We start from the raw sequence: 17,106 nt of genomic DNA, 5'->3' as shown, positions 1-17,106 counted from the left end.
GTTGCCTCAATTCCAACTGGCAAAAAACCATGTGCGTAAGGTAATCATGTTAAGAGTCACCACCTATACCCTCTTGCAACTTCCCTCTGCAAATTCAGGTATTCAATTCCTCCAATCACTGTGATGCAGGCACATAACAGAGCATGTGCAGGGAGGAAAAACTGACATAGTTGCTTAAGTAAAGAAGATTCTGGCCATAGTGCTCCATGTAGCTAATCTTTGCCTAATGGGTCAGCATGCTATCAGATATTACAAATTCTAAGGTACAACTTCAACTTGATCTCTCCTCTCAAAAGAATGTTGTATATGACTATTACAGTTTAATTAGGTAGGAGGGGAACATGTGATAACTGAAACGTCTTTTAAAATAGCAAATGTATATTTTATGGCATGAAATGTCATTACAAATTCTCCATAGAATATACACTAGATCAAACATTAGGAGTTTCTTTTAGAACAAAAATCAATAGAGTGCAAGGTGTGCAGCAGTATTTAATTGGATTAAAGACAGTAATCTAGCATGAATGCATCAACCCAATCTGGTCAGACAAATTCCACTTACTGTGAGGCCTATAACGAACTGTGTACTGAGACAGAGCTTTAAAAATGAGCACTTTAAAGACATGTGTTCTTCCTTTAAGGCAGTCAAATCATCATCATCTGCTTATCATGGTATCTCAGTGACATAAATAGGCTTCAATTTCTCTTCTCTGTCAGTTCACAACTACAACTGATCTCAGATGTGATCATATACAAGGAGAAATATAACAATTGCACTGATGGTACTCCATGACAGTACATTGTTTCTATGATCATGGCACCTCTTAAGGTATTCCTTTGATCATAGGTAATTAAGAATCTATAAAGCAAACACTAACTACTAGTTTACACATTACCTTTCACTGTATATTAGAGTGTCAAGGGAAAATTAATGATGGTGATGTTCAGAAAAATGCATGCATTAGATACTCTACAACATTTGTTATCAGAGATCTTGCTAATAGTGGCCTCCACCACTTATTATTCCATTTCTATCCTTTTGGTTTATTCTTTTGAATTTTTTACACATATACAAGAAATCTCTATTTCAGAGTCTAAGTTTTCTAAATCCATGATACCTAAAACAGACCCTTATGCCTACAAACATACTATTTTAGATACAGCTTTTAAAAATGTATACATCTCAATTTAATCATTTCTTCTGCATATTCCTTCTGGTTTTCTTTATCATCTTTACTAAAAAGGATCTTACACATTACATTCTAAAATGTAATAAATGAGATTTAATCTACTTCTAAAAATCAAAAGAGTTCTTATTCTTCTATAGCCCTTTAAACTATGTCAGACATGAACACAGAGAAGCAATAATGTCACCTTAAATCACATACATGGGACACCCTTTTCTCATGTCTGAGTGTTAGTGGAATGCAAGATTAAACATCAAAATCTATAGACTCATTCTGGATTTCCTGCTAGAAGATAGTGCTGGGAAATGTTTGCTTCCCCATGGTAGTTAATATGTAAGTTTCCCTAGATTTTACCTCCTTGAAAACTCTTGGGGTGGACAGCTAGCACTTTTGAACAAGATACTGTTAAAATCTATTGGAACCTCTTCATTTTATCTGAGAGGTACATTTAACAGGTGTTTGCAGCTGATAAATGAACAGACAAGAGCTGTCATATAATGAGAACTTGGTGAATGGTGAATCCAATGATCATGGAGTTGATTTCATCCTGTTTTGGAAGGCATTGCATTCCCTACCACAGAAGAGATCAAATCCACAGCTTAGCAACGTCCCTGATATAATTTATTCATTTATTTATTTATTGGACTTATATACCGCCCCATAGCGCTACAAGCACTCTCCGGGCGGTTTACAATTTTTAATTATACAGGCTACACATTGCTGTGCTTCTGAAAGCTCAGGTGTCACAAGAGTGCCCTTCCTCCTTCTTGGCTTCTCCCTGCTCTATACAGGGATGCTGTAGAAGGAAAAGAGATATATGTTCTTGTTCTTGTCTCCAGAATTTCTGTAACTATCTGAACCTTTCAGCATAGTAGGGAAAGCTTCAAGGAGTCTGAAATAACCACTCCCCAAACGCAAATTAGTTATGACTACATGAGTCCTATTTAAACCTACATTACTTAAGATTACATTATAAAGATTTAAAAGCTTCTACTCTGAATCTGAGAGAGCATTCACATCTTTGTTTTTCCTCACAGCCAAAAATACTGAATTACACCTTTGTAAGAAATTAAACACTGTGATTAATTATGCGACACACATGTCTTCAGACTTAGATTATTTGAAAGATATTTGCCATATCCTATCTGAATTTTCAATTAGATTTCAATTTAATTACAGTTGATAAAATTTTATTCAAAAGCAGTTGTGCTATCAATTTAGAGGCAGCCATTTGGAAATCTGACGTACAGAAGACCAGATTTAGTAAAGCACTCCAACTCTCAGAATTTCACCTGTGTAAAAAGAGAACGGATATACTGTATAACTTGCCTGAGGGGGTATTTGAATGTTTTCACATTCATGGCCATTGGAAAGATCGTATATTACAATACTGATACGTACCGCCTTTTAAATCAGCGGATGCCCCCACATACTGGAAGTTGTCCATATTAATTACATCAATTATAGGAGACACAACTCTGGTTCTGTCCTAAAATAAACAGTGAAACAGAAATCAGTGTAAACGATTCAGACATGGAAGATTTCTGAACTTTTGGATATGAGGAGAAAGCATGTCACAAAACCTATCCAAACACATTTTAAAAATATTCTCCACTACAAAGCAAACGGGGAAAAAAGCAAGGCATAAGTTATTCTGCAGCATATAGAAATAAATTTTTTTAATGCATAAGCTATTCCAAAGCTTTGATCATTCCCAAAATTACAATATTTACTTTGGCAACTTCTTAATTTCAATTGTGTTGGTTAGCCCTACAATATAATTGCATAAGATTACATAAGATTTTCAGGGACGTGGTGGCGCTGTGGGCTAAACCGCAGAAGCCTGTGCTGCAGGGTCAGAAGACCAGCAGTCGTAAGATCGAATCCATGCGACGGAGTGAGCTCCCGTCGCTTTGTCCCAGCTCCTTGCCAACCTAGCAGTTCGAAAGCATGTAAATGCGAGTAGATAAATAGGCACCATCTCAGTGGGAAGGTAAAACGGTGTTCCCTAGTCACGCTGGCCACGTGACAATGGAAACTGTCTTCGGACAAGCGCTGGCTCTATGGCTTGAAAAACGGGATGAGCACCGCCCTCTAGAGTCGGACACGACTAGACTAAAAATGTCAAGGGGAACCTTTACCTTTACATAAGATTTTCCAAATGCAGTAACCATGCAACCCTTATGTACATCAGTTGTTTATAATGACATTTATTTGCCATTTTGCTGCCTATTCACCCACTCTGGAAATGCCCTTTCTGAGTTCTTCTCAATCTGCTTGGGTTTTCAGAGTCTGAATGACTATCATGTCCAGACTTTTCACTGCTTAGTTCTGATTCAAAACAATGTGAGTACATTCAACAGATATGCTCCTAATGCAAATTCCTGGAAGGCTGCATTGCTTATTGCTTACTGTGATATTTTTATGTTTACTTTTTGTTTCTTGTTTTATAACCAATTTCTCTTAATAATAGAACACGTCCTCTTCTCCCATAAGTGCTAAATCAACTTGAGAGCTTTTGGTAATCGACTGGGTCAAACTGGTTTTTTTTAGCAATTCAAAGAATACATTGCTACCATATCACCATTTAGGATTGTAGAAAAGTTGAGATAAGCCCTTTCTTTTCAAATGCCATGCTGATTTTTACCTAAACAAACTTTGTTCTTGGCATCTGATACTACTTTTCAATTATTCTTTTCATTTAAGCGAGTCAGATGTTAGGCTAATGCACCTACAAATACCACCTATCTTTCCAGAAGTTAGCATTACAGGCCACCTTTCATTATTTCACCAAGGAACCCAGTTTTAGTGACATGCTGCATACTTTTGTCAAATCAGCAATTTCTCAGAGTTCATATTCAACTATATGCTCATCTGATCTGGCAACTTAATTTCAATTACGTTGGTTAGTCCTACAATACAATATGTTCAATTTACTTTCAGTTAATTACTGAGTTCCCTTATTGGGAGAAAGGTGGCTATAGATAATACAAACAAACAAATAAATAGAATAAGGCTGTCAAATAAAGCCTTCATCTGGAAACTGTTCCCTTGTTTTAGAAGGTTAGATTTATGTATGATTCTGACCTGATCAAATTGTAATGACTTGATTTCTCAAACTCACATTCTAATCAGTGGACTGAGCCACATGAAGAAGGTACTAGCTGAAATTAGATGGCTGTTGAATACTGCCACTAAATTCTTCCACACCATTTGAACAGATCAGCTTATAGATCAGTAGTTTATATTCCTCTTAACTCACTTCAGCGACCCTCTCCAGAAGGGGTTCCAGCCAGTGCTCATTACATTCACAGTGACTATCCAAAAATGTCAGTACTTTAGCCTGTGCTGCATCTGCTCCTCGAACACGAGAACGCATCAAACCTGAAAATCAAGACCATATATTAGCAGTACATTCAACAAAGATTAGTTCTCCAAGTACTAGCTGCAACTAAGAGAAAGTAACTTGGGCTGGGTGGTCCATTTGATTGCAACTTGATAAACCTCTTGTGATATTAAGTAATAGCATCACATTCTACTTTCCTCTAATGATGTTGCCAAACTTTTCTACACGAGTTCTGCAAAAGATCATGAAAACTTAGTTTGAAATATCAATTTGCTGTGCTTGCAGATTGTGCCAATATTACAAATGGGGGCCAGTTCTCAATTTAGCTGCAGCTATGGCAAGGAAGGCTTTCTTTTTTACAACATGGCTTTGGAAAGTTAGAATGCTCCTTCAGCAACCACACAAATACCATATGCTGTGAAAAGTAAATACCCACCAGTCCTGGAAGCTGGGAAGTAGCTATAGTAACACTCTGACCTCTAAAGAGGAGGATAACTCCCTTGCTGTCACGATCATTGCTGCCAGAGATGTCACTACAGCTGCAATATAAGTGAGTTGGGGGGGGGCATGTCTGAGAGTAAACTCAGAAACTGCTGCACTTCTATTGATGGCAGCTGAGAACAATGGGGTCCACAATGGTTTCTGAATTAAAAGACAGATTGTTCCGGCTTTGATGGGGCAGAAAAGGATAGCTCCTTTTGCTTACACAAAATTCAATCAAATTGCAGCAAAGGGATTGCCCTGGTATTACTTCCATAGGAGCTGCTCGCATTACAAGTAGAAGACTTTTTGTACAACGTACTCAAGGAAAGACTGAACCATCACCCATCTACTATTTATATCTACTATTTGGCAACAGAAGAGTAACACGACTCATGCATGCTGAATGCACTGCTTTTTAGGTCTTTTCTAAACATCTATGGTGTAGAACCAATCTGGTCTTGACAGGGGGAGGGGTTTCCTGCTGGTGAAGAGGCTCCAGACACCTTCCCAACTCTCAAGAACCAGTTTTGGGGGTACAAAAGGCATTGCAGATGGTGTGATTACTCTGTCCACAATTTTGCTGATGGAAGGAAATTCAACAGTAATCAGCTCTCTGGATTCAGCCCTCAGAAAGCAAGTCAGAAAACAGAATAATAAAGGCTATCAGATTGAACAGCTGCCTTCTTTACACAGGTTTTATTTCTTCTGCATGCAGTATCTGCAGCAAGATCAGAGCACTCTTAGCATAAACAAAAATAACACTGCCTGGTGTTTGTGTTTTCATATTTTCCCCCCAGTCCTAATAAAAGGCTCACCTTCCCGGCGGTCATTTCTTAGTACCTGCACTTTTTCAATTTTCCCCAAGAGAGCACCATCCTCAGCTAGGAAAGAAAGAAAGAACCTTTGTCAATCCTTTATTTATCTTGGCACAAGGGAATAAAAACATGTAAGAAGTTCTTTTTCCTTGCCAAACCATCTGCACTGACAAGTTTTGGAGTTATTTATTTTCTTCCCAAGGTAAATCTGCTCTACAAGACTCTTCTTAACACTGATGAGAATTTCAGCTTCATACAATTTGAAATGTTAGAAGGGACACTGAGACCAAGGTGAAATATTTGCTATCATATGGTATTTCATTTACGACATCAGAAAGCAAATGTTTTGGGAGTTATATGCAAGATGGGACTGTTGCCAAATAGATGCACAAACCAAAGAATGGAAATCAAACAACCTCAGCTAAAAATGTATCTCCATATAGGCATATTGTATTTAGAGGGGGGGGGGTTGTTTTTGTTTTTGTTTGGCAGAAGCAGAATTCTGTATAACTACTTACAATCATTACTGTAGTCATCCACCAAAATGATTTCCTTGATAAGATGGGGTGGACTTTTTTTGAGAACACTGAAGAAAAAGAAGAAAAAAAAGGAACATAATAATATTCATGTATTACACACTGCAGTGATTGCCTGTCAGCAGAGAAATAAGTTTCAGGAATACCTGACAACTGTTCGAAGCAAAGCTGATCGTGCCTCGTTGTGAAAAGTGATGACTACACTTGTTGCTGGCAAGTCCACCCGCCACTGCTTCCTCTGGCACCTTAAAGACAAAAGTATTTCAAATGTTAAAGCTCTGAGTTTGTCAATACATCTATGAAGAGGCCCTTATTGAAGATGTACAGCATGCCTCCACATAATCTCTTCTAGAAAAGGAACAACAGAAGTACATTTGAAGAATAAATGACTGGCATTCTGTAACACAAAGGGGGATTCCAAAAGCTAAAATTAATACAAAGACAATTACTAAACATTTGATTTAGATGAAACTTAAAGCCTTGAAGTCTGTACCACAAGGGGTTTAATGTTGGTGAGGTCAAGGGCTGGGTTTTGTGTGCATTAACTGCACAAGTGGTTTTATGGGCACTTCATTACATGGCATGTTGCTTGCATCATTTCATCTTGCCCTAAAGAAACATAGTAGAAATTGTCACAAAGGTGCCAAGTTGGCTTACATCACTGAAGACAATATTTAAAAATAATACCAGGAAGTATACAAATACCAGAAAGGGTCAAATGCCACACTACAACACGATAAAAAATGGCAAAAACATATTCAAAGCAGTAAAGGACAACAATCCATTTAACAACTCCACTCAGGCAGCTAGTCTCTGAGGGAAGGCCTACCTGAAGATAAAAGTTCTTCACCTGCTTGCGGAAGGACAGCAAAGATGGGGCCAGCTTAGCCTCCTTTTAGAGGGAGTCCAAAGTCTGGGAGTAGCAATGGAGAAGGCCAATGTCTTCATCACATCCACCTATGAGGGTGGCAGTACCAGAGAAAGGCCTCTCATGATGATCTTAACACCCAAGCAGGCTCATAAAGGGATATGCAGTCTATGAGGTAGCTTGGACCCAACCTGTTGAGAGCTTTATAGGGTAGAACCAGCACTCTGAATTGTGCCCAGAAGCAGATTGGCAGCCAGTGATCCTTGTGACCAGCCCCAGTTATCAATCTGGCTGCCGTGTTTTGGACCCATGGAAGTTTCTGGACACTTTCAGTGTTAAGAGTGTGTTACAGTAATCCAGCCATGATGCAATTAAGGCATGCGTCACCATGACAAGATCAGACCTCTCCTCCAGCAATGGGTGCAACTGTAGAACTAATTTTAATTGCAAAGGCACTTCTGGTCACCATCGAAACCTGGACGTGCATGCTCAGAGACAAATCCAGAAGCACCACAAAACTGCACATTTGTTGTTTTCAGGAGGAGTGTAACTCCATCCAGCACAGGCTGCATCCTTATTCCTTGTCTTATATGGATTAAGCTTCAGTTTATGCATGACAATGTACATGCGTTAACACTGAAATATCCAATGCCATATTTGTCTCACTTGTGATCCATGGTGCATTAGAGTGGCAGTAGTTTGGCAAAGTACTGTATATAGATATTTAAGTTCCAAAACTTGCAACAAATGAAGGTCAATGTACTGGGCTCAAACAGTTTTTGAAAACGAATTGAGTCAGGCTGCAAGTTATATATACTATTGTATTTCAACAGACAGGGAGCTTTAAAAATATCACAAAGTATTTGTAGTTTAAGACCAGTGCAGAACACCATTGAGTTAGGTTTAAGTCTAATCCTACCAATAATGGTATAATATTCCATCTAAAGCTGATCAAAATGAATTGCTTTAATAGAGCAAGTTGAATCTAGGTCTTCTAAAGTGAAACAAATCCCCAAATATTTATAAACCTACGGGGCCTATATAAAATTAAGCTGCTTAAAAGTCTTGCTGGCAATAGAACTGAAAAGCCCTGTTAATCCTTTGTTTATTCCTTTCCAGAATTAATCAGAGCAGGTGAAAGCTTTACACATTTTTGGTTCTCTTCTAAACATTACAAGCATTTAACAAACCAGTTCTCTCCCATATATAACAAACCAGACATTTGCTGCTAGTCTATTTTATATGTTTTAAAGGTATTGAAAATTTTGAAATTTCTGACTGCACTGATGACAATCATAATATGAGACACAAATATATGTAAAGTGAAAATATTAGACCAGAAACTAAAGTAGATCACATTTCAACTTTTTAAAGTATCTGGAAGATAACTTTTTCAGTAAAAGTCAACAGAAACTGAAAGAGGGAAATATCTGTGCTTGAATCTTCATTTTCCTCTACAAGTAAACAGCTATCATGCATATCTTTAAAATAAGCATTTACACATTGGCTGAAATTCTAAAGCACCTAACTTTTATAAAGTCATGTCTGCAGAAGTCTGCAAGAAATTATACTGTGTGCCTGATCACACAATGATTGTGGAACTAATTGTACAATGCAAATACAGAACTGCTTGCTGGATATGGCTTCCACCTCAGCATGAATTTAATAACCACTTGCACGGGTGTAGCTCTGGAACAGGGTTTTGGCCATAATCTTTTGGCTCTAAAAAGATGTCCAAGGCATTGTACAAAATAAACTACTGAAACAAATATGAAGAATAAACTCTTTAAAAACTTCTGCTTTTAAATGCAAAATGAATTAATTAAAACCTTAAATTTCACACCAGTGCAGCTGTATCATAAAACTTGTAGGAAATGGAGGACACAATGATTCTGTGGAAAGGGATGAAAATAGCAGCATTGATGTCATCCCCCTGATGATCTAGTAAAGTTTGGTAAAACTTAGTTCTACTTAGTAACATCTGCAGCTCATTCAGTAACACTAAACCATAATTTAGAAGAAGGTTTGGAATCACACAGAAGCACCCTTGCTATTTCTCACCCTCCCTACTCCTATACCCCCATTACTTTCTCAAAACAAAAATGACAACAGCACACCCACAAGCCTCCAGGGGGAGCAATCTCCTATGACAGGACTGTAGGTGAATGTGTGAGCTCAAAGCTTCCTACAGGCTTCTTTCTGCTCATGTACACAGTGCTAAGCCATGGTTCAGCATTCAGTGTCCAGCTTAGGTGATAAGCCTATGTCTGTGTGATTTCAGACTGAATGGTGGAACTCACAAGAACAAATTATATGTCTTTTTGAGGAAAAAACCCTACCATACACACAAGGGAAATTTTAATTTCAGAAGTGAGATGAGTCAAACGCAGTTACCCAAGTGTGAGTTATTAAATATATTAGAACTCTGCTGGTTTCTAACTTATCACCTGGGATGGGGATGAAAAAAGTACCACACATAAAAGATACCCTCTTAAACCTGGCTCTGCTCCATAAATTCCACCCAGAATTTATATAATTACTGAGATAAGATTCATTTCACCTGCCAATGTTTTTGGTATTTTAATTTTATAAGATACCCAATATGGTGTAGTGTGTAGAGTAATGAGCTAGGGCTCAGAAGGTCTGGATTTGAATCCCAGGTCAGCTATGGAAACTCAGTGGGAGAGTGGAACTGATAAAACTACTCCTTAAATACCTCACTTAACCTTGAAAGCCCTATTAGGATCACTATAAGTCATTCCACTTGACAGCAAACAACAACAATAACAAGGCAGCTTACTGCAAGTAAAAACAGCAACTGAAAATGATGTGATATTCTAGCAGGCTTCCTTATATCACTATTTTATTGCACACACCCCTCACAATTTCTCAAAGCTTTATTCTTGACTCTAGACATGTTACTTCGTAAATGTGAAAGTTAGTAGGCCTTTTTCCCCTTAAGGTGTCAATTTGCATTCAATTTGTTGAATCGCAATGAAGCATGACAGTATAATCAAGCCACAGATACTAGCAATGTTTAATCACTTAGCCTAATTGCTAGCCTACTCTGTCTGCATAAACGACTTCAAGAGACCCATCCCTATTCAAACATATCCTAGATGCAAAGCTAGAGCACTGAAAGTGTGTTTCAGAAATGACTCTGGACAAAGGAAATTAAGGGAAATTCTGAAAAGGCATTTGTTCCTGTCTGTAAATGTGTCTTGTGTCTCTGCCTATTTCTTACACATGCAGGAAGTAAGTTATTGAACAAATGAGGAATGCAGAGAAAATGTACCTGCCATGCTGTTCTACTGTTGCAAGGTTGGAAGTATATGTCCATTGCATGTGCCTGACACTACTAAAGGTGCATATATGCCTTATGCCAGGCAGGACAGGATAGAAGTGTACTTGCTTCCGAAATGCTGAGTGTTGAAGTTCTCTCCAAAACACAAAACTACCAACTGTTATTCATCCACCACAGTTCTATAGCTTCAGAAATTCTACAGCTTATTTATCTGAAGCACCTTGAAGATGTACAGTATGCATATAAATTAGAATTTAGAACGTAGTTTTTAAAAAATTATTACATTAGCCTCACACACATACACCATTCACAGTAAGAATATTGATAATAATAATATGAATAATAATATGTTGTCAAGTTAATTCGGACTTACGGCAACCCTTTTCAGAATTTTCTAGTTAGTGAGAACTCAGAAGTGGTTTACCATTCATTTTTTCTGGGGGTGCCTAGGGATTGTGCAGCTTTGCCCAAGGCCACACTGGCTCTTCTCCTACGAGAAGAGTGGGTAACTGAGCTGCCAACCTAAGGCTCCTAGTCAGAAACCTAACAGACAGTTCATTTACTTCATCCAAAAAATGCCGTTATGCCCTTGTTGCCTCGAAAAAGGAATGATAGCAAGTAACTGTTATTCATAAGACATTCTAAGCTCTGACCAAATCAGTTTGCCAAAGAAGGGAGCAGCGCAAACCCCAAGTTCCTGTTATCATTCTTCCAATAAAAGTCAAGAGCAAGTCACACAGCTCTGGATTTCCTCAAGCAAGGTGTGAAATCAGGTAGCCTTTGAAGTGGTCTGAGATGAACTGGATCATTTTCCAAGTCACTGAAATGAAGTCCAAACCAAAAGCTTTCCATCACTGAGCAACTCTAATCAAGAGCAATGCTGGTTAACTAGAAATCAACCAACATCTTCTATAATTCACCATCTTGAAACTTCACATCAAAAGCACCATAAAAGCATGCATTCCTAGTATAAGTCAAGCAATCTCATACAGACCGCATAATTCACCTTTTTGTTGCACTGTATTGTTACAAAGTAGTCACACTATACTAGGAATGAATGAGACACATCAGAGAATGGCACAAGAGAAGTATAAATACAGCTGAGATATTTCTGTAATTGCCAAGTCTTGACAACGTCAGCTGAGCAACTGCATGACTGCTTGTTTGCCAGCACAAATAAAGCCTTTCATTTTATGGACTACTTTCTACATGAAACCTATTCAAGATAACAATTTTGTACTTACTGATCATGTCTAGTATCTTGTACAGTTCTGTCCATTCGCAGTTTGTCACTCTCAACTTGGTTAAACTTATTACGGGCATATGGATCTTGACCGGCTTTAACCATGGTAACTCCAACATATGCTTCCTGGTCAAAATCTTGCCACCTAACTTTTCCTAAAGAGAAAGAAAAACTGTTAACTGATTTAAACAAAGAACTGTGGCTTTATATTAACCATCTGCATTTTACAAGTAAGTACAGCAAAGTTTTCAAATCCCAGAAAAGCAAGTGTTGTATCTTTCCTTCCAACTAACTCAAAGCAGATCTATCACATGATGTGTCTTTGGTGCCAGCATTTCTGAGCTATAAACCACATTCCCATTCATGATTAAACTTACTATAAGCTTCACTCTAAGGAAAGTACACACTGAGCACAGGTCTAAAACCTGACACAAAGGGTTATGAAACAACAAATAAGGTCAAGCGACATGTTAATATTAAATGTACTATTGAATTAAATGTGATTCAGTCTGTAAACTAATACAGCTGCTGCCATGGAGCTCCATCACACTGATGGCAAAATGGTTAGGAAATTCTAACCTTTCTTCCCCCTTCAGCCTAAACAAGGTCACATGCTACCAGCTGCTGTTAACGGTAGGACCACTATTAACCTCTCTACAATGCCAAATGGCCATTAAGAAAGGACAGTTTAACTGGACATATAACATGGGTAGGTGACCCTCTCCCTGTGGCAGTCAAAATCCTGACCTCTACCCTGACTGCTATTTTTGTCTCATTCATTCATTCATTTGATTTACACACCGCCCATCTAAACATTCGCTACTCTGGGTGGTGTACAATTTTTTAAAATAAAACATAAATTACATAATTACTACAAACACTAGATGGTATCACAAATAGAAAAACAGCAAGATAGGCAGCAATAGCCGTTTCGAATCATAGACTACAATATTCCTCTCCTCCTTTATCCATATCCCAGCTACTTGGGGAAGAACCTCCCCCAAAGCTTCTCTGAACAGCTGTTTTTTTAAATTTTTATTTTATTTTCACAGAAGAAGAGAAAAAGGGGAAAAAAGCAAAGGAAAAGGAAAAATCTAACTAACCCCTCAAATTAAACTAAACCCTCCCCCTTTTGGAGTCAGAGACTCCAGCCTTACTAACCCCTTTTTAAGGGCTTTTTAAATATGCAAAAGGAAGGTGCCTGCCACATCTCCTGCAGGAGACCATTCTATAAAGAATGTGCTACTGTTCAGAAAGCCCAGCTTCTAGTTTTTGTTTTCTGGACTTGTCAAGATATTTTACATACATCAGCAATCTTAAATACAAAAACACATTTATCGTAAACATGCTTTTTAGCCTTAAGGGATTGTATTTTTCCGTGTATAAGGCACCCCATGTATAAGATGCCCCCCCCCTTTTCTAACCCAAAATTAAGAAATCAATATTTTAAACATAAAACAGAACACATTTTTATTTAGGAATTATGTAACATTTACATACCAGTACTATCATATTATGCACCACACTTTAACTTTATTCAGCTTTTGGGTTCAGAACGCTCAGACATTACGAATCCCTGTTGCATGTGAGCACTGTCTACATGCTCCACCTCCAACGAGGTGTGTTTCAATTGGTTTGTTCCGCATCAGCTGATGTCACCTACATAATGCTCGTGATTGGAGAAAGCTAAGTCTCCTGACCGTAGGAAGCTAAGCCTTGTGACTGGAGGCAGCTAAGTCTCGTGATTGTTTGCAGAGGCAAGGTATGGGCCGTTTTGTTCTCTCAGCTTACTTCCGTGTATAAGATGACCCTCAATTTTCAGTCTTAAGATTTTAGACAAAAGTATTGTCTTATACACAAAAAATACGGTACTACAGCATCTTTGTTTAAAACTGACATTTCCACCAACCACTGAAAAGGAAGTATTTAAATCAGATCATCTTTATGTGATTAAACCTTCTTAATTCCATCCATTCTAGCCATACAAGTTAATGAGCTGAATAGGCAGAACAAAGAAAAGCACTCCAGAATAAAACTGCAAAATCTATTGCTCCCTTGAATGCACTTTCATTGAATATGTATCAATGTGAACAGTTAGGAAATGTGAGTTAGGTTACAATGTTCAATATTTAAGTTTGGCAAAAATTGTATAACAGATATATCCACACTACTGAATTCAGCTGGATCCATTCTACAAGCTTCCTTTGGATGCTAATTGCACCTCACTTATAGAGAGGACCTGAGAATTAAACTAGACATTATGCTTAGCACGTTTTAGAAGAGATGCTTCATTATATGTGAAAGATGTGTGATAGTCATAACATGCTATCCCTCATCTTGCACCTTAACATGATTTGTTTTCTAATTGGCCACTGGAAGGTAAATACAGGCTTAATTCAGAAGTTTGATTGTTCAGGCATGTACCTCTAAGCAAATGCCACTGTCAGAGGAGAAACAAGTTACTTGAAAGAAATAAACACTCCCCTGAATGTATAGTTTGACCCTAAGACTGCTGAAAAGGAACTTATTTCCCACTGTCCCCCATTGTGGCTATGCGTTTAAAACTGGCCAAACCAAATATAGATTTAATGAAGTTATGCATTTAGATAACCCATTTCAGACATTGGGGCTATCTCTGCAATTTTCAGAATTCAAGGGCAGCAAGGTTTCAGGAAGCAGCAGCCACCTCCAGAGAAGTACAAACCCCAAAGAAAATATTAGACCAGCAAAAGAGACAAGCAACCAGATTTTCTCCTAGTACGATCCACCGTATCTCTACTGATGGGAGTGAGATCGTACACTACAGCCTGACTTCATATTCCGATTTACCTTGCTATGCAGGTAAATTATGAGTATGACTTGAATTGCTATTGGCTAGAGAAGCAGCACCTCTGCATATCCTCTGTCATGGTTTAATACCACTGGCACAAAAAAATACATGAACTGGATGTTGCATCAGTGCTATTATGCCATAGCTATTTTCTTTTAAGTCATACAACAACAATGAGAACCTGAACTCCTACATAGCATGTACCTAACAGACTCGTGTGCTACTAAAAATTCATCCGCCCTGAGTAGACTCTGTCTAGAGGGGTGGGGTAGAAATTGAAAAATAATAAATAAATAAATAAATAAATAAATAAATAAACAAATAAACAAACAAATAAATAAATAAATAAATCTTCAAACAAGATATTTCAGATGGCCAACAAGGGCCAAAGAAGCTCTTTCTCAGAACACAGAACTTTATTAAAAACAAATATGGGAGCAAAATAAAATCAAATAAATTTAACTCATCCAAATTAAACAGTAGCTTTTGTTCGCATATTTTGAACAAAAGTCATTAGCCCACTGAAGGATAAGAGCAGTTATCTGTAAATCCTATCCACATGCTGAAGAGGTAATTGATTCAATGAATACAGTATTCTTTCAAAAGTACTGGTTCCGTTCCTACTGCATCCCATTTAAGAAAGTAGGTGACTTACATTTTTAATGCTATTTAAGTCACCCCATTATTAACTACAGTGGAAACCCATATATCCTAACAAATTATGGCATGTACTGGATAATGTGCTCTTTCATCACAAAATGCCCTGGGAGACCTCTATTACTCTTCCTCACCTAGAGGACTATTGTTCAGACATTTCTGCCATGAGAACATGCTTCACAGTCCATACCACATTACAATTTGAAATACTATGCTTAACAACAGGAGCTAGTTCCAAAACCGGGGGGGGGGGGGAGAGATATTCTAATTTTTTAAAAAAGTTCTGCTTGCAAAGCACATCTTCTGGAGGCTGTCAGAACTAGGAGCAGAGAAGACAATTTTTGGACATTAAAGACTCCATCACATTCTGAGGCTCCAAGAGGCTTCCCTAGGATGAAAGGGGCCCTCAGAACTTGGGGATTGGAAACTTTGAATTAGTGAGACAAGGTTGCTGTTATGACATCTTCACCGACAGAGCTAAATCAATAGGCTTTCAACCAGTCTCTGCTCAGATTTCTCCACAGAACTGCACATAATAATAATAATAATAATAATAATAATAATAATAATAATAATAATAATAATAATAATAATAATAATTTATTGTCATTGTAAGTATATACACATACAACGAAATTCACAGACACCCAGAGACCAGACACATGCACACACATAAAATTCCCCAAACACTCCCCACCCACTAAAAGTCCCCCACTAAAAATACAAACATCTACACCGCAGGCCAAGTAACACAGTCCAACTAATTATTCACTACTTGTGGTCTTTAAGCTCATTATTAATTGCAATTATAGCTCTGGGATAAAAACTATTCAGAAAACGTGTGGTCCGAGTCTTAATTGTTCTATATCTTCTGCCAGACGGTAACAGTTCAAAAAAGTTATAAGCAGGATAGGAAGAGTCTCTCAGGATGCTGTGTGACTTCATCAGACAGCGGGATGTGAAGATGTCATCCAGGGTTGGTAGCTGGAGCCCGATGATATTCTCGGCAATTTTAATGGTTCTCTGTAGAGCTTTTTTGTCCGCTACAGAGCTACTACCAAACCATGCCAGAATGCCATAGGTTAGGACACTCTCAATGGTGCTACGATAGTATGACAGAAGTAAATGCTGAGATAAATTTAACTTGCTGAGCATTCTCAGGAAATACAACCTCTTCTGTGCCTTCTTCATTAGCATGTTGGCATCATAACCAACATATCACCGTAACCCCCAAAATACACTTTGTGTTCGATTTTCCAGGCTGTTTTAAAGTCTGCTATTCACTGGTATTATACATACCAGCAGGCATAAAGGAATGTGGGAAACACATAGAGTTTTCTTAACAGATACAAGCCAAAATCCTATTACGCTTTTACTTTTGTGTAGTGAATTGTTAGAAGTTAAGACTGAGTTGCATGACTAGCCACACAATAGCAAATGCCTATGTTAACTGCTTAGCTTGCAGCAATTCGCCATGGAGGTTTATACTGAATGCAGTATGCCAGTGGGTGTAACAAGATTTTGGCCATACTGTATTTAATTTCATGTGCATACTGTCTCAGAAATTCTTTCATATGTCAACAAGGATACTTAATTTAGATTAGTACAGCAAGTAAATACTGTTTAAACTATAACAATTCCAACCTGGCAATCTAGATTATTATCCCTGTTTAAGTTTGGAGTTCATTCTAGAATTGCCATGGATATGAAGTCAGCAAAAATAATAATGAAACTAGATTTAATTCATTGGAGAGACAGACTTGGTTACTTTGCTTCAGGCGCAACACATTTAGTTATTTGTGCCTGGGGAGGCCTTAAAAATCTTGGTTCTTTCCTG

The 17,106-nt window shown here is 37.9% G+C and overlaps 1 protein-coding gene across 2 annotated transcripts in view; it reads right to left on the bottom strand.

The window, feature by feature from the left end:
• Positions 1-17,106, bottom strand: part of GALNT2 (polypeptide N-acetylgalactosaminyltransferase 2) — an 86,197-nt gene that overhangs the window by 27,218 nt on the left and 41,873 nt on the right. For both annotated transcript variants that reach the window (XM_072993692.2, XM_078383159.1), the window contains exons 3-8: positions 11,784-11,937; positions 6,514-6,612; positions 6,350-6,417; positions 5,832-5,897; positions 4,450-4,571; positions 2,589-2,676 (exon numbers count right to left, since the gene is read on the bottom strand). In XM_072993692.2, the coding sequence (XP_072849793.1) occupies positions 2,589-2,676; positions 4,450-4,571; positions 5,832-5,897; positions 6,350-6,417; positions 6,514-6,612; positions 11,784-11,937 (597 nt within the window). The remainder of the gene's footprint in view (positions 1-2,588; positions 2,677-4,449; positions 4,572-5,831; positions 5,898-6,349; positions 6,418-6,513; positions 6,613-11,783; positions 11,938-17,106) is intronic.

This window comes from Pogona vitticeps, chromosome 1, assembly GCF_051106095.1.
Source record: "Pogona vitticeps strain Pit_001003342236 chromosome 1, PviZW2.1, whole genome shotgun sequence".
Lineage (NCBI taxonomy): Eukaryota > Metazoa > Chordata > Lepidosauria > Squamata > Agamidae > Pogona > Pogona vitticeps.
The sequence above is the reverse complement of the archived record's forward strand: the minus strand, read 5'-3'. Positions and strand labels throughout refer to the sequence as shown.